This window comes from Lissotriton vulgaris, chromosome 3_1 (genome assembly GCF_964263255.1).
Source record: "Lissotriton vulgaris chromosome 3_1, aLisVul1.2, whole genome shotgun sequence".
NCBI lineage: Eukaryota > Metazoa > Chordata > Amphibia > Caudata > Salamandridae > Lissotriton > Lissotriton vulgaris.
In genome coordinates, this window is record NC_141689.1 from 1,381,267,093 (window position 1) to 1,381,290,411 (window position 23,319).

The following is a 23,319-nucleotide window of genomic DNA, read 5'->3' on the forward strand; positions in this document are numbered from 1 at the left end:
GGATCTTGGTACATTTTTTGAAGCCATTGCCCCCAATGATCCCGGCTCAGAGTACCTGGAGCAGGAGTCTAGGTCGGCTTTCCACGCCCTGTCCACACCCCCGACCAGCCGCGCACCGACCTGAGGGCCGAGTGCAGAATCGTAAACCAGACGAGTTGTAGGGGGCGCCGGAACAAATACAGCAACAGCATTCCGAGTCTCCTCCCGTCTGGTGGTCGGCACACGAAGCCAAGCCGAACACCGTCAGAGCACCCTCATAGAAGAGCCGCCAGATCGCCACACCCAGGGTAGAGAGCCGGGCCAGCCACGCCAAAACGTAGGTACTATAGTCGATTATATTTTTCTTTTTATGGCTTCAAAAACTTCAGCTTCAGAACAATGTGAAATTAGATCCCTCTGTCATTTCTTGGTCCTTACTCTCGATAGCCTTCCCCCAAAAGATCACCAGGTGGGGTGGGTTGGCAGGAGCCTTGACGGGCTGCTACTCTACGGTGCCCTCACTCCGCCATCTTGGACGCCGGCCATTCCAAAAAAATGCATATCGTTTAGTACGCACAATGGAAGCCCAACTCCCTTAAGTTTTCACATACTTTTATTATATAAGGCACTGACTCACAATGGGAGAAGGGAATGGTGAGGAATCTGCAGGAAGATTATGTATCCACTAGAAATAGTTATTAAGTAATTTTAAGTTTGCTAGATATGCACAATCCTCACCTATTGAGTGAGAATCACAGCTTCAGAATGTGGGAATTGGCAATGCCAGTTAGCCAAGGAAGGTACAAAAGGGGGTGGTGATTGACGGAGCATCTGAATCAATCAAACACCTACACCCAGTCAAAAGATCTGGGTTTAATCCATCACCGTTCTTTAGCCCGCTCTGCCACCCCAGTTCAGACACAGCTATATGCAAATCAGTCTGCCCCTGTGCCTCATGGGAACAGTCCAGCCCGAACTCCCAAGCCATGTCTTCCCTGGACCGAAACAAGCTTCCGAGGACCGGTTTCTGGCATTCCAGCCGTCTTCAGCCCGGCTTGCTTGAATCCAGTGGCAAAGTGAGCAAGGGACTCACGTCTGATTGATTCAGATGCTCCGTCCAGCGGTCTTTCTAAGGCCTTTGATACAGTGGAATGGCCATTTATGTTTGAGGTACTACGCCGCTTTGGATTCGGACCGTATTTTCTTAACTTAGTTCAACTGCTATACGATGCACCTACTGTGCGAGTCCAACCTCGGACTCAAGCAACTATTGAATACCCCCACCCACTACGCCGGCCTTACGCTGGACCCCATCTTCCCCGCTAGCAATCAAGTCTCCTTCAGCTACTCCACCGGACTACACTGGACCGACCACAGCTGCATCCATTTTACCTACAAGAAGACTACATCCCACAACCGCACGTTACAGATCCCCCACAGATGCTGGAGCAAAGTCACCACAGATTAGCTAACCACATCACTGAGCCAGAACCCACCAGCAGACACCTCTGACACCAACGACGCAGCTCACAATCTCGCACAGTGGATCACCAACTGCGCCGACAACCTTGCTCCACTGAAGAACCCCCCAGGCAAGACCAGCAACAGGAAAACCACATGGTTCACCGATGCTCTCAAAGACTCAAAGAAATCATGCCGTACTCTCGAAAAAACCTGGCGCCACAAACAGACGACAGAAAACATGACAGCCCTCAAGAACGCCACTTGCGAACAACACCGGCTGATCCGCACCACCAAAAGGACATCGTTCAAAGAGCGGCTGGACAACAACACCCACAACAGCAAGGAACTCTTCAGCATCGTAAAATAGCTCTCCAACCCCAGCACCAGCAACAACATCACACAGTCGCAAAACCTCCGCAACTCCCTCGCCACGTTCTTCTACCGCAAGATCGCAGATATACACAACAGCTTTGACGCCCAGACTCCGCCTCCAGTCACCAAACCAATGACCCCCACCACCACCCTAAGCGACTGGACCCCCATCAGCACAGAAGACACCACCCACCTCATTGACACCGTCCACTCTGGCTCTCCCTCTGACCCATGCCCCCATCACATCTACAACAAAGCCGACACCATCATCGCACCCCACCTCCAGAACGTCAAACAACTCCTCCGCAACAGCCACCTTCCCAGAGAGCTGGAAGCACGCAGAGATCAACGCCCTTCTGAAAAAACCCACAGCTGACCCTAAAGACCTCAAGAACTTCCGCCCCATCTCTCTTCTTCCCTTCCCGGCTAAAGTCATTGAGAAGACTGTCAATAAACAGCTGACTGCATTCCTCGAGGCAAACAACTCACTGGACCCATCCCAATCCGGATTTCGAGCCAACCACAGCACCGAGACAGCCCTCATCGCAGCCACCGACGACATCAGGGCCCTGATGGACAACAGAGAGAAAACCGCCCTCATCCTCCTAGACCTCTCAGCCGCCTTTGAAACCGTCTGCCACCGCACCCTAATAGCCCGCCTCTACAACACTGGGATCCAAGGAAAAGCACTGGACTGGATCACCTCGATCCTCTCCAACAGAACCCAGAGAGTCCGCCTCCCGCCGTTCTGCTCCACGGCCACCAAGATCATCTGCGGCATACCCAAAGGCTCCTCGCTCAGCCAACCCTCTTCAATATCTACATGAGCCCCCTCACCACTATCGCACGCAAACACAACCTCAACATCTCCTACGCCGACGACACCCAGCTGATACTCTCCCTCACCAAAGACCCAACCACCGCCAAACCCAACCTCCAGGAAGGAATGAAAGACGTTGCGGAATGGATGAAGCTCAGTCGGCTGAAACTGAACTCAGACAAGACGGAGGTTTTCATCCTCGGACAATCCCCATCCGCCTGGGACGACTCCTGGAGGCCCACAGCGCTGGGCACCGCACCGACACCCACGGACCACGCACGCAATCTGGGATTCATCCTGGACTCCTCCCTCACGATGACCAAACAAGTCAACGCCATCTCATCCTCATGCTTAAACACCCTGCGCATGCTCAGAAAGATCTTCCGGTGGAACCCCACAGAAACCAGAAAGACGTCACCCAGGCCCTCGTCACCAGCCGACTAGACTATGGGAACCCCTTTTATGCAGGAACCACAGCCAAACTTCTGAAACTACTTCAGCGCATACAGAACGCCTCCGCACGACTCATCCTCTACATCCCTCGCCACAGCCACATATCTGCCCACCTGAGACACCTGTACTGGCTCCCAGTCAGCAAGAGGATCACGTTCAGGCTCCTCACCCACGCACACAAAGCGCTCCACGACATGGGCCCCGAATACCTCAACAACCGCCTCTCGTTCTGCACTCCTACCCACCAGCTCCGCTCCGCCAGCCTCGCCCTCGCAACCGTCCCACGGATTCGCAGAGCCACCACCAGAGGAAGATCGTTCTCCTACCTGGCCGCCAAGACATGGAACTCCCTCCCCACACACCTACGACTGACCCAGAACCATCTCACCTTCAGAAAACACCTCAAGACCCGTCTATTCGAGCAGTAGCGCCCCCCCCCCCTCTCCCTTCAGCGCCTTGAGACCCCCGCGGGTGAGTATCACGCTCTATAAATGTATTGATTGATTGAATTAGGGACCCTCTTCTCGAAGCCCACAATGATTGGCAGAGGAGCTTGACAGGGGTATCCTCTTTCCCGATTGATATTTTCTCCAGCCACAGAACCACTGGCACTATCCCAGCGCCATTCGGCGGCTCAACGGGGCATACCGTTGGGGGCAAAACTTCATGCCGTATCGTTATATGCTGATATCCTACTTTATATTAGATATTTACAGCAGATACCCCTGGTCATATAAAAAACTCTTACACGGTTTGCAATAGTATCGAGACTAGGGGTGAGCTGGGAGAATTAATGTCTGATCCCCTTCACTTCTGGTGCACTTGCATCTTTATTAATGGAGGACGGCACTCTGGTGGCTTGGCAGCCAGATGTGTTCAGATATCTAGGTGTTGGTATATATCCCAAAGACAGGGATCTACTGGATGGCAATCTAACAAGAGCCATCGCTGCATTAAGGCCCCAAATTGAATTCTGGAAGGCATTACACCTATCTCACGCAGCAAAGGCCATTCCTCTCTTTTATTGAAGAAGGCGTCCCCCCTGGGCAATTTCTCAATCATGCCTCCTTGATAACTAACTTGAAGCGCCATTGGGGTGATATTACACAGGAACCCCAAACATATCTTTTACTGCAATATATTCACGTATTGGGTACGGGACGTCATGTAATAAAATGGTTTACTGACTGCATCCGTTCACATACTGGCATTGATTTAACACCTCTATGTAACAAATAGGAATTTGACCTGTCTAGACCCTACATGCATAAAGAATGGGGCAGATTGTTGGACAGTCCTGGGCAGATCCCAAGAAATGCTGAGTTCAGACTCAATCAGTTTTATATAATTCATAAAGCTTATTTGACTCCAGATGACATTAGCAGATATTCCTGAAAAACGGATGCATGCTGTCCATGCTGTAGTTTGGTAGATGCTGACCTACTACATATGTTGTGGTCATGTCCCAGATTATTGAGTTATTGGCAGGGTGTCTTGACCACCAGCACGAGCAGACTGCTACCGAACACGTGGGAGGCCTGTATAACCGGTATATTTCCTAGGAAAAGGGAGAAAAGGGTGACCTCTAAATTCTTAGACCTGGGCTTGGTGGAGGTTATGAGGGCTATTACACGTTGCTGGAAAGCAGTGGATCCCCGCCCCCTTACAGCATGGGCTAACTATGTAAAATTGGGCCAAAGCAAAGAGGTCTCATTGCCAAGGGAGGATACGCCAGGGTTGCATAAATATCCCATTTCGGCAGCCTGGGGTCTGATCCCGACTAAATTGCAAATAGCACTGGCCTCGGAGGTCCCTCTCATTGTTCCCGATACAGACTAAGTTGGGTATATAGCGGGTTGTGGAATTACTTATCACGATGTACAATCATACACGTATTACCTATGCATAATGGCTAAGATACCATAATCCATTATTGTAATGATGCAAGAGAGCTGAAACTAAGGTGATATATGAGTAAGTGCAGCTCTTTAGCATTCCCTCCTAACCTCCCTCCCTACCTTTATGGTTATATTTCTCTGTTAATTAGATGATCATTAATCTATAGTTATAGCTTTCTTCAGTTATATCCCAGAAGGAGCCTTGCGACAAGCTCGGAAGGTCACATTTGTGCAATGCTTAGGAGGATCATTTGTTGAACTGTAAGGGGCAGATCTGCTTGGTGTATGTAGTGATCCAGTGACTAGCACTAAATGTGGATGTATAACAGTTGTATTGACTAGACACTAACTTGATATATGATTAAAGCCAATGTAGTCACTGTTAACATACCACCGACTTTGTGCAATCTGATATCAACTGGTCCTACTGTTAACAGTATATATCTGCATTGTAACATGTATAAAAAAAACGACAAATAGTTAAAAAACAAATCAGGGTCTTCGGGGATGACAATGAGGAAGCTATCGTGGTCATAGTTGCCATCAACACAGTCAGTGAGGATGCCTTCTTTGAGCTAGCAGCCATAGACAGTAGGATGTGGTTGACGATCTAATTTTCTTGGAAGACTGCTCTTTGTAAGGGGTATTAGAGGCAGATAATGATGGTGAGAGGCTCCTCACTTTTTCCATGCTAGCCTCTCAGACTCATAAAGATCAAGTTCTCACATCAATCAGAGGAAGACAAACCCCATCCTTACTTGTTTTTGAGGAGGTATGAGGCCTCTCCTCTTCCTACTAATCTAAATCAGAGTGAATTTTCTTCTCATTAAGCCAAAGAAGCTATCTACCATCTCGGTCTTTGAGAGTTTTGGCAGGAAATGTATGTTCGTACTTGCAGTCTTTGGATTTATGAAGTGGATACAGGCAATACAAGAACTCCTTGTGGGGATCCTCAGAATATAGCCTGATTTTCCAAAAGTCTTACAAGGCCTTTAGAGCCTTTTTCTAGACTCAGACATTCTGGTACAATTTAGTAACAAAACATATCCACATTGTATCTTAGATGTTCTCTGGATGACTGGAGGTAAACTTAAGAATTGCAATTGAAAAGGTTATAAGAAAACACTGACTGAGCAGAGCTCAGGGAGACCTCCTATCACATGATATGCTGTTAGAAATCAGAGGGATGGTGGCTCTGCTGGGGTTGAGGGCTTCTAGGACTGAGCTTTGACTGCCATATTTTTCTCCCATCTCATTCCTCCGCAGCATTTAGCTTGCTATGTTCCTTTAGTTACTGTTTTCCCTTTATGCACCACACTGTGACTGGTTTGAATCACTGTCATTAGGTTTTTGAGTTTATATCTATATTAATTACTTCTCGGTTCTACGTAAAGGGTTAACCAAGCCCAACTGTGCTCTTGTCCAGAGAGTTGAAGCCTACGCCGTTGATTTGCACTTTAAGAAAACAAGATATAAATAAAAAATAATTGGATCCAAGTCTTCGGGCCCACACCACTTTACACATTTCTTCCAGTGACTAGTCTCAATGGCTTTGCAGTGGCTCTTCTTGCACCAGAGATGAGGTCTGCGTCTTTATCACAGAAACAAAAGGATTCTAGCTGGCAATGTTCAAGCCCTGCTGTGCGGCCACAGCATTTGGGTGTTGAGGGGAGGACCTGCTGCAAGTGCAGTTTCTTCCTGTGTGGGAGATGAAAAAGGGTCACAATGCGGAGTACCAGATACTCCTTGGCCAATTCACAAGCGTTATTGATGAGAAAAAGCATAGCAGGCCAAGAGCCTAGCTGAACCCTGAGGGAACTGGGATTAGTTGCCAGGAAGCTATAAATAATTCTAAGGCTCTGCTAGAGGAAGTCAGAGTGGCAACAGATCAAACACCATGATGGGTAACAGACAACATCTATGTGACTCTAGAATTACTCTTTGATCCCTGTAAGCACCAACTTGTGACAGTGAGACATTCTGGACCGCTCTGTTCCTAGGCTTATTGGCTAAGCAGCAATATCATAAGAATTTGATCTTGATTGATCACCACTGTGCAGCCCAACAACAAGATGTAGGACAGTTGGCGTCAATAATATACAAAATCATGCAAAGTTTTGTACATGCAGTAACTAATACTTCTGCAACTTTTTAAATGCTAGAGGGAAAAGTACAGAACTCATTACTAATCTTGAAGAATTACATGCAAAATAAAAAACTGTGATAAGACTGAAGTACAGATTGGTGGACGTTCAAGAGATCTTTTTAGTCATATATGTCTTTTGTAGGATATAGGCAATAGGGACACAGCTGTATCAACAGTGTGGGATTGGACAATGGCAATAATTTGTGGCATAGATATATATTATACTGCTAAAAAACCTGGCAAAGCAAGCTTGTGGATAAGATTTTATTTTTGCAAAGAAATCCCTATTACATCACAATTTAGAGTACTAAGGGACTTATTCAATCGATTTGCGGTTGCAAAGGCTCTGATTCGCAAACTCTGAACCTTTGCAAGCAGAAAATAGCTTTTGGATATGTTCATATTGTGATTTATTAACTGGTTACCAAATTGCACAACATGTTTGCTACTACATATCGAATCGCTAATAGAAAGGGACTTGTTTAGGGCTTGGCTTCCAATTTGTGATTTCTAATGGTATATACAAATGGTTTTCCACCACAATTGGATTCGCAAATCATTGATAGATTACAGACACCTCAAAGGAAGTGGAAACCCACTCGCAAACTAGAATCAGTCCCTTCCTCTTTGTCAATGCTGTAAAAAAATATACATATCATAGTGCTTAGGGGTAAAAATAAAAAAACATCCAGTTTTCTTTTAAGGTAAACAGGCTTTATGGGAAAAAAAGAGAAAGTGCTCTATTTAACAGCAATCACAGACATGATGAACTGCTGATCCCAGCAGACCGCCATCCTAATTTAGGGCCTACCACTTGCATATTTAATGAGAAAGGTTAAATTGCGACCCCCCTATTAATCAAAAATTTTCAAACCAACACGTTTGAACATTTGTTGGATAGCAAAAAAAACAATGTCTTTGGTAAAAGTCTGTCCGCAAATAGCACCCACTTTTACCAAATGCTTTGTCTGAATAGAAGGCCCAATATTTTTTTTTTGGTAGCAAAGCCTAAGTTACAAACTCACATGCTTTGAGACTGCAAAAGAGCATTCTAAAGTACAAGCCTAGCTGGCAAACAATTCTGAGCTATACATGGTGTAAACCTCAGTAGGAATACACTGAAGAAGGTGAAAGGGACAAAGGAAAGAGGGAGAGCTAGTGAAAGGAATGAGAGGTCAGCCTTTCTGAGGCAGTGTTCCGTGGAAAGGTGAGGTTTAATTTCCAGAATTGTTGAAGGGTTGGTGCTGTTCTCATTTCAGAAGGAATGATGTTCCAGATCCTGGAAGCAAAGGCTAAGGCTTGCTTTATTGTTCCTGCGGTGTTTAATATCGTATTTGCTCATCTCACACTAACCTCCATATATGTTCTAGTTTATTAGCAAATTAGACAGGGGCCTTGGTTCAGAGTGCTTAGTAAGTGATGACGTGATCTTGAAGATGATCAGGGCCTGCAGAGGGAGTCCGTACAGATCCGGTGGTATTATGTGGCTAGATTTCTTCAGTCCCATGATGAGCTGAACTGCTGCGTGAATGATGCCTTTCAGGGTAGAGATGGTAATCTCGGGAATTACTGTCAAGCAGGCCTCTAACACAATCCAGGTTGTAGGACTACAGCATGAATGGTCTTTCTAAAGTATTCTCAATAAAGAAAATTGTTGAGTCAATAATCACGAAATTGGATGGTAAATGAAGAAGTTTAATCGTGGATAAAGAAGCACTCCCAGCAACACATCTGAAGGCTCCGGACAGTCAACAGCAACTGCCCTAACAGTAACTGTACAGTATAGAACGGCACGATAACATATCGTGCCGTGTAGCGAGACACATACATTCAAAAGATAATAAATGCACGAGATAATACATGCGCGAGATATTACACGAGAAAGAGCGCATGCAAGATATCATAAATGCGCAACAAAAATGTTTTACTTTTTTCAAGAGAGATTTAAAACTGGCTCATTTTGGGGCTTCTAGCAATGAATCATTTGAGTAAGAGGTGCAAGTCGATGATGACCCCGAGGAGTTTGGCCTGGTGTATCAAATGGTGGGTATCAACCTGATTCAGCTTATGTTTTAGAGCCACGACCTATTTAACGAATGCTTGGTGGTGTTGGCAGAAAGGAGAAATTACGTCTTTGTGTACTTTTGCATCCAATTGTCTTTTGATATTCAGGTTTTGTAGACTTTTGAGTCTCTATATGGTGCTGGTTGAGGTGATCCAAGGACGGAGTTGAGAATTGTCAGTATACTAGTGGATCTTAATCTTGCCATCTGCAATAATGGCTCCAAACAATCCATATAAAAGCTTGAAAATGATAGGCGACAGGATGAAGATCTCAGGGATTCCATGTGTGAAAGGAAGAGTCTAGGAGTTGGTGGTGCTTATCTGAATGAGTGGATATTGGTTGATGAGGTAAGATGTGAAACATTGTAGGGTTGTGCCAGTGTAGCCCTATGATAGTTTTCAGGGTTTAGAACTTTGCTGGAAGTATAATTTCGTCAAAAGCTGCATAGAGGTCCAGAAGGACAAGAAGGCAAAAGCAGTACCCAGCCAGGGAATATTTAAAAAATATGCTGGTACAGCAGGAATACAAATACAGAGACTGAAGTTCTCTCCCTCGCAGGCGTCCATGTTTACATCTCCGGGAGGCTGTAAATTGCCATTGACTCATACACTTTAATGCAGGAGGAAGTTCTGAGACTGCCTACAAATGTGCATGTTGTGATACAACGGATAGGAACATAAGCTGCATCACAAATAAAGGGCAGGTTACAAACCAGTTGGTGTGCATAAAACAATGACAGATTGCTGACGTACCCTTTGTACTTTAGGTATGAATTCCCTAGAGACAATGAGACTGCTTGATTAACAAAGTAGTAAAAGGCAGCTTCAAGTAAGGGGTGAAACAAAAATCCGAGACTGGGATCAAGTACTAAGCCAAGAAATATTACCAATATAAGTAATTCCGCAACAAAGTGGTATTATTGCATGTATAAGAGGAAGATTTTGAGAATTAAAATCACTGCTATATGTATAGCAGAAAGGAGCCACTGAGAAGGCAAAGCAGGAGATTATGTGGTCATTGCTCCATATTCTACACAGCTATAAGCAGATGATATTCAAGGCATTGTTACTGACATGGGGTAGCTTTTGCCCTGCACAATTGAAAGAGGAAGGCTAGCACTTTCAAGATCAGGGGGTCCCCTGGAGAGATGATCTACAAGCTAACAAAGCAGCAGCTGTGGATACAATTTCCAAAATATTTTTTAAATATTTGAAATGTTATTAAAGATTTTTTTGCTAGTACAATCAGGTGCCCAGCTCAATGGTACGATTAAAAAAAGGGAAACCAGGCAGATTGTTCACGTTTTGATCACTCAGTACTGAATGCTGAGGGAAGGATATCTGCAACATTTGTGGCCACTAGTTTATAGTTTACTTCTTTTTGATTTGATCGACTCTGTGACTTTGTCACAGGAAGAAAGGCAACATAGCCTAATAACTTTCTAAATTACCTTGATTGATTATTTATTTATACTTTTGTCAGCCTTCTTCCTGGTCCCCAACAAGGTACTAGATGGGAGGTACTGGACCAATTTATTGACAGTAAAACAAATCTTCGACATGCCTTTCTTATTTTTTTCTTTAATTAAAGCTGTAAAAAATCTAAACAGCTATCATGCAGCTACAGTAATTGTGATTCAGGAACCGTCCATAACTCCCTGCAATCACAGGGATACTGCATAATTGTATTCATTTTCTCCTGCTTACTTACACTCTAGTTCAAGTCTTTTGTTCATAGAACATACATAAAACTCAAGTTTCAGCCATTACTATGAAGGATTAAAAATTAGAACTCGTAGAAAACATTGAGAAACATTTTTATTTCAACCTATCGCCTTTTTTTGGTACTGTTTGATGTATACATTCTGAACCCTTTTACAAGGAACTAATTAAGAAACTAAGGAAATGGGCAAATCTTTCAATTTGCGTTGTCTGCAGATCAATGTAATCTAAATGATCTTTCCCCCATAGTGTTTATACGTGGCCACAGCCCTTTTGTGTTAGCTACCACCCTGCCATTTAAAGGTACTACAAAGACTAACTAAAAATGTATGTGGGCATTCAAAAGGGTGTGCATATAAAGTACAGAGCTACATCTTCACTAACCTCAGTGCGTCCCGCATCTACTGAGTTCAATACTGTATTATTGGATTGTTTTAGGTGAGCACACTTAAAAAGTAAAACTCTAGAGTTTTCACAATCAGCTGCTGTTTAGCAATGTCCACTGTTGAGCAAAGAATGCATTTTTTAAATATAATTTAACCACCCAGTGAATCACAAGAAATTTCTTCTGAGTAGGATGCCAACATGGAACATGTGTAGTATGATATTTCTAAGGTTCACCACATCCCCAGATTGAACATATTTACACCCCTCGGCACAACGTGTTATCAGTTCAATTCAAGGATATGTTCATTTAGACCAATTGCCTTTAAACAGTGCAACAGTAAAAAACAAATGATAAACAAAATATATATACAAACCTAAAACCATATATAAATTATTAAGATAAAATATATCTTCCAATAAAATTCTGCCAGTAATTGTATGGAACACATCCATACTCCTACTGGTTCACAATGGATATACCATTAAATACTCTCAAAAATCTTCCAATAGCACATGCTATATCTAAACAAAAAACACATATCAGCTAAACATTCTACAGCATGCCCTCGAGTCCTAATTTAATATTTCAGTAATATTGGACGTAACCATTGCATCCGCCGTTTGAGTTTTAGGAAATCCAACAAAATGTGCAGCATGTCACATTTGGTATTGAACCCACAAACACAGTTCCCTCCTGTACCAATTATTTTTGCTTTTGCAATAGCACTTATCTTATAAGGCTTGAGTCCAATTCTTACTCTCAGTACTTTGTTTCTTAACAACGTATTATCCAACACACAGTTTCCCGTTTTAAACAGAATGGGAAACTAGCAGGATTCAATGTGCTAAAGATATGTTGGACGGTGGTTTGACCACAAGGTGTACAAAATCACAGGCTGTATCACCCCTCCTATTAATTGCTGCAAGAATGATTTAGAAAGCATCACTAGTAAAATGTTAAGGAACCTGAGATGAGATAACGCGCTTTGTTTCTTGGTCCCACATAAACTCCTGAAATGGTATGGCAATAGATTTCTTTTACTCTATGACAACTTCATATGATGCCAAAAAACTGTTGGTTTGGGGAGCAAGTTCAACCCCAGAAAGTCAATTATTCTGGGAATAGGTAATGTAGAAAACAAGTCTGCTGTATTTCTTTCTAAGTAAAGCACAGATAAGCCATTATTACTGCATTAAATATACTTCACTTTCTTTAAAGAAAAATATTTTCCTTGCTTTACAGTATAGAGCATGTGGTATTCACAAATTTGTCTATAAATTTCAGATCTAATAAGCAGTGAGGTTGTGAACAAAAATGGATACATTTTGTAAAACAGGGTTTTTTCCCCTTTGATTCTGCCCAGACACTTTGTCCTTCAGGAATTGAAAAAACATTTGCAACAATCCCAAATTATGCTTGCATTTGGTCTGATGGGCACTTACTTGAAACAGGGAACACTATTCTACATTAAGAAATCAAGTAATTGAATGAACTTACCTGATGACAACCTCATTTGTATTACTTAGTTCTACCACCAGCACAGATGGAGATGCTTCGTTAGGAATGACTAACTGGGGTGGGTCCAGGACTGGCTCGTTTTTCTCAGACTCTAATTCACATTCCATGGAATGTTCTTTTCTAACTAGCAACCCTGAATCTTCACTTTGCGTCTGGACATTGCTGTTTGTTTTTGTCTTCATATAAATAATTGCCTTCCTGGGGTTGAGACATACATAGTCCACAGTGCATGAGTCAGACAACAAATCAAGGTTCTGCAGGACAATTTCTGGAAACTTTTCTTTGTATGTCTCCTCAAAGACTTTCGGAAGAGCATCTACCCACAAGCCGCTGCTGTACTTTTGAAGCAGTCCAGTTATTTTCTCCTTCAGATTACTGTTTGCTGAGTCATTACTAGCTGGAATACTTTGTTTATTCAATGGCTCTGGCTGGGAAGATGAAGTGGGGACCCTTTCCTGGATATGGTTACTTTCAACTGCAGATGGCTTCTTTTCAATAGTTTGCAGATTTCCTGCAGGATAAAGAAGAGCATCTGAAGCATCCCGACTGGGCACCTTTTCAAACTACAACAAACAAAACAATACATTAGAAAGAATCCACAAAAATCCTTCCAAACAAATTCCACAATACAAACATTCCTCAGTTAAGAGAAGATTAATGACATCCAGGTATTAGAAAGTTACGCTTGCCAACAGTTTATCACTCAGTGACAGATATTTTGCAGGGAATAAGCAGGATTACCACAAAACAGCCCGATTTGTATAACCAACCAGAATAAGCTTTAGAGCTTTAGCAGCTTTATCACTAAAGAGGAATCAGAGGTGTCAGAGCCGCATTCAATTTCAATTTCCTAGATAGCTCAATTTACAGTTCTCTCAGTGGATAATGTCATTTAACATACCAGAACATCTTCGGTCTTAACACATTTTAGGGAGGACCGGATTGAGAAAAAGAACTTGCAAGACTCTCAGCATGTAATGAAGATGAACTTGAGTCACGGAGAATTATTAGTCAATTTTAACTTTTTTGCAACAGTCTGCCAGTCTAGTCTCCTGTCAAAAAGGATATGTGCTGGACTGGCCACACAAGGGGCCATCTCTTCACTCAACATACACTGCAGCCTTCTTTTCTTATATTTCCACAATGTGAAATTTCAGAAATAGAACTCCTGCAGGTTCAGTCATTTCACTTTGATATCCACAGTCTGTTGTATTGACCGATTTGCTGTGTTGACCTCTTGGTATTTGCTAGGTGCCAAATACTGGCTTCCCAAGAGGCTGGCTTTTTATTCAGTCATAGAAAATTTCCAGTACACAATGTTCAACTACTAAACTTGGCTTCAACTACCAGAAATGGTCTGCATCAGATGCTGTAGTGTACATGTTGGCCAGTATAGACTACAACAGTACTGTAGTGTGACAGATATTGCAAATATACATCAAAAGTAAGTTAATCCTTTCACTTTTTTTAATTGGCTGGGCTTCACCCATTACCTTAGCGACTAAAGGAAAAAAAGATTGATTGATGCAGGTGTTACCGATACATTACTGAGATAATGTTAGCAATAAATCATTCTAGATTGTCTAGGCTTCATTTGGGGCAAACTTATCACTTACACACTGCCCATCTTACTCTTGTCAGGCTCTTTTGTACTGGCCTTGCAACTAACCATTAATGCTATGTTGTTCACATAAGCCTGCAGACTTCTTTCACAAGGTGTGGTCTTGTCCGGTCATAACCAGTTATTGGGAAGCGTGGTGGTTGAATTATCAACAGGATTGGGCCTGACGCTGGAACTCTCCCCTTTGCTGATCCTCTTGGGACTGGATGATCATGTTGGGGGCTCTAAGTAGAGGTTTGGTGGTAAGGAATCTGCAGTTAGATCATGTCTCTACCAGATAAGGCGTTACTGAAGTTAAGTAACTTGTCCGTATGAACTATGTAAGATTTCTATGAATTTTTAACAAATCTCTGTATAGTGTACTCATTAATATATTTGTCAACAACTTGAACCTCTGGATGCCCGACTGGTGGACAGAAGAATTGGGATCTCTACCGGAACCAACCAAGAAAGTGAAGAATCTGAGGGTTATAATAGATTACAGATTCACTTTCGGGGACCAGATAAGTGGTGTTGTCTCTGCTAGTTTCTTCCTTCTTATAATCTTAAAGAAAATAAAGTATTTTCTATTGGAAGACAGCCTTAGGACTGCGGTTACCACCCTCATTATGTCATGCTTAAAGACTATTGTAATAGTCTATACTTGAACATCCAAAAGACACAGACTCCAGATTGCACAAAATGCTGCAGTTAGACTATTGACGGGGACACCTAGGCTTGTCTCAGTTAAGAAAGAATTAAGCATCTGCATTGGCTTCCAGTCAAACGGTGGGCGCAATTTAAGGGCCTTTGTAATCAGGGGGTCCTGATTACTTAAAACAACGGCTACAATGATACGTTCCTAGAAGGGCCCTTCGCTCTATGGGAGCCAAACAAGTGTTAGTTCCCCAGTTAAAAAAGCTAGCTGATGAGGTGGGAGCTTTATCACATGTGCCACAAAGGCGTGGAACGATTTACCATTCCACCTCAGAAACGCAACCGAGCTTCTTGCTTTTAGGAAAGGGCGAAAAAAATGGTTGCTCACTGTATGGACACTCAAGCCATTGCAACCAATTAGGCAGTGCTCCGCGCCAGGACGCCCCAGGGTAACCGTTGCGCTTTAGAAGTTAAAATACCATCACATGGATACTTACCAACGAAAGCCATTTCACTTACTTATAATAAACTGGTATATAACTCAGTTGAACCCCTCCAAAGTATACAGGAAAAATGGGAAAGGGATGGCATTATTCTTGATAACGAAGATTGGGTAGCGGCGATCGCCTCCTTACGGAAAGTGGCTATCTCAGCCAGATTATGACTGGCCACGCTCAAAATACTACACCGGGTCTACATGACAGGGCCAGGTCTTCTGAGAATGGGGAGGGTGGAGGAAGGTAACTGCAGGAGGGGCTGCGGGGATGAAGGATCATTCCTACACATACTCTGGGAAAGTCCACATACCCAGAGATACTGGAAGAAAATACACAACATACTCAGTGAGGTGCTCGTGCTTGATATTTTCTTGGAGGCCAAACGATGTCTCCTGAATGTGTGGGAGCCAACAGACCTTAACAACAAACGCATTACATGGGTTGTACTAGAATTATTGGTGGCAAAGCGAAATATCGTTCAGATGTGGGGTGCTGCACAGACATCGACCCGGTCAGCTTTGACGAGGGACAGGACTAGTGTATGTTCCGAGAGAAGACCGTGTATGTAGCTAGGAGATGCCCTAAAAAGTGCTCTCACATTTGGAATGCTCACTTTGCCACTGGATTCAAGCTAGCCTGGCTGATTAGCCAGAAAAAGGTCCCAGGATGCTTGTTTCCGGTCCAGGGAAGGCATGGCTTGGCAGCTTGGGCTGGACTGTTCCCATGAGGCACAGGGTCAAACTGATTTGCATATGGCCATGTCTGAATTGGGGTGGTGGAGTGAGCTAAAGAATGATGATGGATTAAACCCAGATCAGTTGACTGGGGGTGAGTGTTTGATTTGCTCCAACGCTCCGTCCATCATCCCCTTTGGTATCGCTTTAGAATGTGTATCTAGCAAATATCCGTTACCCCCCCGGCTGTGATAGCCCAAGCTGATCTCACATCGCCATGATAAACGTTACTAACTAGTAAATTAGACTTCATATGTACCTGATAATAATTGTGTTACGCTAATAGAATGCCATACAGTGTTGTACCTTGTAAAGTAGATTCCTATTGATCAATAAAAAAAAGAATAAAAATAACAACATGGGAACTGCTCTTTTAGTACCTAAAAGAGGTTTTGCGCATTGTAAGGCTTCTAGGGCACCATCGCTAGTATTAAGGCGGTGGTGGGTGGACAGATGCGCACAAGAAAAGCTTGTGTATGAAGCCTGGGGTTGTCTGGCTAAACATGTAAGAGTCTGTGATAAATGGCTTGGGGCTTCGGGTGTCGACACGAGTAGAATGAGTAAGAACAATTTCCATGTTTCTTTTTTCCTGAAAGTGCAGAGTTGATCATGTTGATGAGCTAATCTTACTTGTCACTACACGGTATGTATCATGGACTGACTATGTTATTTGTTCCTTTAAAAAACACAGAATAAATTGTTTATTTAAAAAAAAAAACAACAACATTCCCTCTATCCAAAACACACTAATCAGGGAATAACTGAATTCTTCTTCCAATTGGGCGATCCTTAATGAGAGAGGAAGACAGTGCTAGTTGTACATGCAAATTAGCCTTAAAATGCAAGGTTTATTGTGAATTGTTGTTTAGCAGACAGCCTTCGAACAGTCACAAAGTTAGTGTTCCATGCTATAAAATCAAAAAAAAATTTTTATTCAAGCTCCTAAGTAGTCAATAGTATGAACTCAATCCAAAAGCCATATTACTTGCCCTTTCTCAACAAAAAGCACACCTTTCATGAACAGACAGCTGTGCTATTTTGGCAGCAAACAAATCGTAGATAGTTGACCTCCGCAGATAAGGAAAATATTTCATATAATTTGCATAACAGATATGTCCTTTGTTTTTAGAAACATACTGCTGCTTCAGTCTTTATTTTCCCTTCTAGCACCCAGACCACCCAAGTGGCCTTTTCTGTTGATGGCATATATTATGTTAACAGTAAATCTTTTAAGCTTTATATACCGTGAAAGGTCAACTAATTTTAGGAGTCTCGGCAAGTACGTTGAGTGGTCTCCCATTAGGTTATCCTGATATTTATGAAACACAGATGGGCCAATAAAAACAACTTTGCATGAATGTATATGGTATTTCTAATGTACGAACCTCGCCAAAAGGCAGTGGAGCGCTATACATGGTGCAGGTTAAGCAGAAGGTCAACAAGTAAAAGGACAGGAAGTTAGGTTGTGAATGATTAAAGCACTGTGATGTAGTGTTCATTAAAGAGGTAACTCTTCAAATCTTTCCTAAACCGAAGTAGCGGTGGGGTGGCTCTGATTGATAGGAGAAAGTTGTTACAAATCCTACAAGCATAGATGGAAAAATGGAAAGCAATATTTTAAACATTCCTCAAGCACTGCAAGTAGGTAATGGCTTAATGTAATCTTCATTGGCTTATACATAAAGTGGAAAAATTGAAAACCACTTCTACTGTTCCAGAGAATGAACATACAGATCTGCACACTTACTGTTACACTTTCACAGATTTCACATACGCCAGGTATCCCCCTTCCCATCTGCTGAGCGCCAGGATTCGTGTTGTAGGAAATGCAAAATATGAACATACAACAGAAAGAATAAAGAACATAGAAAATGTAATACACAAGAACATCGCACAACAACAAACACGAGTAGATAACGCACATGTGTATGTGGTTTAAAACTACTTCAGGCCCAAGGCTTACGCTGACAAATGTAAGGTGAAATGTTCACCTGTGTACACAATGGGATATGTAACTTTAAAAGGTTTCAGTTGAAGTCCAACTCATGTTTAGCAAGCATGAAAATATTTATGGGTTTATCACACAAGAAACCCGGCATGCACGATGTGCTTCCAAACAGATTGTAACCTGTTAGACAAGGAGTGCAGGAAAACTAAATTAGCTTAGAACACCGAGGTCTTCGGTGCACAATGATGAAAGCGCACAATCCATTTAAATCACGTTTACCATGAAATACACATCCATTCACAAGTAGTAGAATGCTTAGTTAAGCATTGTTGGAGGTGCAAAAAAAAATGTGTAGAGTATTAGGTCGAAGTTTGGGGTTATTGGGTCACAAGTCTGCAAGTGTTTTTCCATCTTCAATCTATAACCTGCAAGTCAATTATTATTTACTGTTTGTAATATAGTGTTGTGAAATATGTGCATAAAAAGATCTGCCCATGAAGCAGCAATTTGGGAGAGACCAGCAGCCTGCCAGTGTGTAAGGAGGGTCTTTCTCACTGTTGCGACAACTAGCAAAGAGCGGTCTTTGCAGTGCCAAAAGGAGTCTGTCTTTTTTCATTTTGGAGGTTTTAAATCACTCTGCAACATTTCTCAAACACAAACCTATATTTGTGTAAGATATTTTAATTTGAATTAACCAGAATGGATACTTGTCACTTCCTTTTAAATCTAACTGATATTTTAGTTTTGTCAATTTGAGTCAGTTGTAAGGTTCAATAGGGCGCAGGCCCCTTTTAAACCACACTTTTGGAATTGACATCTTTTTTAGAATGATAAGTTTTACAGGCTTAAACGTTTACACAATAACAAGAGTAGAAAGTATTCTGCTTGAAGCATATTTCTTAGTAAGCTTTTTATCATGTCATTTGCACAATGCCCTTTTTGGTATCCGGTTGGGGATAGCTCTGAGCTGCAAGACAAATATTCACATCAGCACTGCACCTCTGACACATTGCAACTAGAACAAGTCTTTTATTATATAAACCTCCTCCGACTCACATTCGGCAGAGAATCCAAACCCACTGATGTACTTACATGACAAAATTGTTGTCCAGAGATTTTCATTTTTGATGTGTTTTTGGATCATTATAGAAGTAATTTAGCTTGGGTAGATCTTGCTGACCAGGGAGACATTTTTTTGGTAAGACTTTAATATGGTCGATGAGACCTATATATTAATTTTGGTGTCAAAACAGGTTTTGGGGGTCATGTAGTCTTAGAGACAGAAAATTACTTCTCTAAGCAACCCTTTTGCCATTTTCCAAAATGGCGGCTGTAACAGTGGAAGAACATATAAAGAAATGAAACAAATGATAATGGTTTTTATCCTTTTATGTATACTCCAAACAATGTTTAAGATCTGAATATGAAATAATGTTCATCACTCTTGTTTTAGACACATTTTTATATTTTACTTTGTTTTGGCGATCACTTGTGGTGCATTTGCAGAATGTTGAACATTTGAGCAGATCATATCAACAGGGACATATTTTTGTAGCACAGGTTCTGCAGGTACATGTATATGCAAGTTCTGTGGTTAGACGCTTAAGAGATTTCGTAGGTTCTAGCACCCAATCAATATCTTCACCAACCGAATTCACACCTCTACATATGCATGATCCAAAATATTTATACATCTTCTGTTTAAGTAGAACGCTCTTTCAATGTGTCCATGCACAGAATATGATTCAGAAAAGGGGGTGGTGATGGACAGAGTTTCTGAACTAAGCAGAACACTCCTACCCAGTCAACAGATCAGGGCTTGATCCATCACCGTTTTTTAGCTCACTGCACCATCCCAGCTCAGAACCTGGCTACATGCAAATTAGTCTGTCCCTGGCCCAGTGCATCATGGGAACAGGGCAGACCAAACTACCAAGCCAATTCTTTTACCGGAAAGGAAACAAGCTTCCAGGGACCAGTTTCTGGCATTACAGCCGTCTTCGGCCAGGCTTGCTTGAATCCTGATGGTGCAGTGAGCAAGGGACTCATGTCTGAGCATACCCTTCCACGCTTGTGGTGGACAAAACGATTCAGAAAAGGGGGTGGTGATGGACAGAATATGACATCTGTTGAAGGTCACTTAGCGGGACTGATCCCTTGAACTCACTGTAATGAAGATAGTCTAATGTGTGACAGTCAGAGCTTATTTTCCCAAGACACGCAAGGTATTTTTCCTGTCTTTAAAGTCACATTCTTATTCTGTCTCAATAAATCTTTTTAGAAACTTCACAGGTTCTTCAGTTAAAGCTCCAAGCTTTGTTCTAATTTTGCTCAGTGTCATTACCCGTAAAATCATATGCCTTGATAAGAATACTGGACATCTATAGGTTAAGTTTCTTGGACATATTATGAAGCGGGATGAAGTTAATTTTCTCGCCTGTTCCATAACGTATCCATAACTCTGACAATCCTTGACTTAGGAACATTGAATCAAATCTAAGTTGCACAATAATAACATCTGTGTCATTTGACAATACAATGTCTCAATAGGAACAATTTTGAACAGCCCACTCAACATGTGGTACAACACGAAGGTCTCTAGAAAGGGAGAGTGGTCCAAGGAAGAATCCAAGTCCATATCAGTTTTCACATGGTTTTTGTAGAGAGAACACACTCAAAAAAACTCTGGACCTCTTGAGTTTTGAACAGTAAAGTCTTTAGGGGGATAGTGAGTGTGTTAGCAGTAGTTCTTTTCGCTTCGCGCCAGTGAGTGAAAAAAGGAAAGGAAAATGATTGAAGTGAAACAGAAAACACCAATTTCCTTCTAAAGTGAAGTTTCTGATTAGTGATCAGTGTAGAGAAGAGCCTTGGTGACAGTTTAGAACATAAGAGAAGGTGAATACCAAGCAAAGAAAGAACATTCACCTATGTGATTTTATAATACGTAAGTGTTGTGGAGGTTTGTATATAAAGCAAAAGTGTAGTTAGTTTGGCTATCAACCAGAAAGGGGTTCAAAAGAATCAAATATTCAGATTAAAATCGAGCAGATCAGTATAGTTCCAAGTGATCAATTTGACATGCCAGAGGGATGTGAAGCAGAAAAAGAGGCTTTACAGTTAGTGCTGCATACCTATTTATATAACAATTTGTTCTTTTCAGTTCTTCATCGTAATTTGTATTATTTTTCAACCAAAAATCCGGTTTTTCAAAGTAAAGATCTGTTAATACAATATTTACATTTAGAGACAGGTTTGTCCACTATATTCATAACAGTACATTTAAAACGTTTTTCCTTAACCAGCAAAAATTCACTTTATGAAATGTGAGCTATTCCTAAACAATCTAATTGCTTTCTCTCTACGAAACTGGTAAGAAAACCATTATCTATATTGTAGTGTATTTGACTTCTTTGCATCAGGTTTAATTGAGAGGCAGTGCACAGCGATATTTATTGTTATGTCAAAGGGAGTAAAATTCGGTAGCTTAAGTCATCTTTAGTTTTACACTCAAAAAGTGTGGTACTTAAAAAGGGGGACACTATTGTTTAAAACTAATTAGAAAGACCAATTAGTAATTGGAAATAGTTTTAATAATCTGGCATGTGGGTTCCGGTATGGAATTTCGGCAAAGTATTACGCTAACAAGATTGTTAAGTATCAGCGTATTGCCCACGTGCTAAGGACACAATGGTCCCATATTTAGGCAAGAGTAAAGTCCTACGAACACAGCGGAAGTATTACAAAAGGAAGCCTATCCAAAGAGACGGTAGCCGCACTTACTTGTAAGGGAAAATCCCTGGGTTACGTAGTCGGGAGCATGCAGGTCGTTCTTTCCGCTTTCGCGTGTGTGTTTATGTATGACTACGGACTGCCTCTTTTAAACCGGAAGGAGAAAATTAACCCGGGAGGCAGAGTAAGTGCTGTATTGCGAAAAAAGTATTAGTTTAGTTTATTTCTTATATTTCAGATAAGCTATGCACGGTATGCATTTTGGATTAAGTAAATTCGATAATATCTAAAAACTGGTCGTGCTATTTATACGTTCATTCATAGGTATTGTCGCCGGATGGCCCGGAAGTTTTAGACAGGCTGACATGTTTGGTAGTAATCAACAACGGACTTATTAAAGGTGTCGGGTCGTATTTCTTGACTCCGCCATTTCAAAGTGGCATTATTGAAGTCAATTCAATGGTTGAGGATAAGAATGGACAATACTGGTGTCCGTAAAACAAAGTTTTATTACGGCGCATAGCAGGGGGAGTGTTTAACATTACTTCGATATTGTTGTATTTGCGGGGGAGGTGTGCAAGGTTACACCGAAGTAGTCTAGAGCAGTGCTAAGTGGGGTAAGCGGTCCCCATACTCAAGTTTATATATGGGAACACCAATATCAGCGTATATCAGATAAGTGCGATGGGCACTCACATCGCTTACTCTTTCAGTTATACATTACATTAGTCTAGCACTTTCAGTATGTTTCTGTGGTTGTAAAGGTAATTTGCTCACAGTAGGAGGCCATTCCCAGTCATGAAATCATTAAATCAAAATCTAGTTCACAGGCACAGTTTACTCAAGCCAATGGTGCCATTCGTATTCTTGATTTAGGCCCTTTTCAACTGTCTCCATTTTTATGATCAGTGAGCTTTCTTCTCCTCGTAGGAGGCGGTCCAAATCCCCACCACGTTTCGGTGTCTTTAGTCTTTTTATACCTACAAAGGAAAATGTTAAGTGATGTCCATGATGTTGCAAAAAGTGTTCCACTAGTGATTGTCTGGTGTCTGTTTTATGAATGTTCCGATAATGTTCTTGGTTGCGAATTTTAAGGGGTCTCCTTGAACTCCCAATATAATGTTTGCCACACGGACATGTGATCAAGTATATTACATTGGTGCTTTCGCAATTGATGAAACCTTTGATTTTGTATCTGTGTCCATTTATATTGACTTCTTTAGTCTTTGACTTGCCAAGTTTGCAAATTGAGCAATTAGTGCAGGTGTAGAAACCTGTAGTTTGTGGTGAAAAGTCCTTGATTTTGTTTTTTACTTCAAAGAGAGAAGGA

General features: G+C 41.9%; 1 protein-coding gene across 1 annotated transcript in view; it reads right to left on the reverse strand.

Moving 5' to 3' along the window:
• TDRD7 (tudor domain containing 7) overlaps window positions 1-23,319 on the reverse strand; it is a 1,355,384-nt gene that overhangs the window by 945,574 nt on the left and 386,491 nt on the right. The window contains exon 7 of the mRNA XM_086961853.1: window positions 12,804-13,387. Coding sequence (XP_086817979.1) covers window positions 12,804-13,387 — 584 coding nt within the window. The remainder of the gene's footprint in view (window positions 1-12,803; window positions 13,388-23,319) is intronic.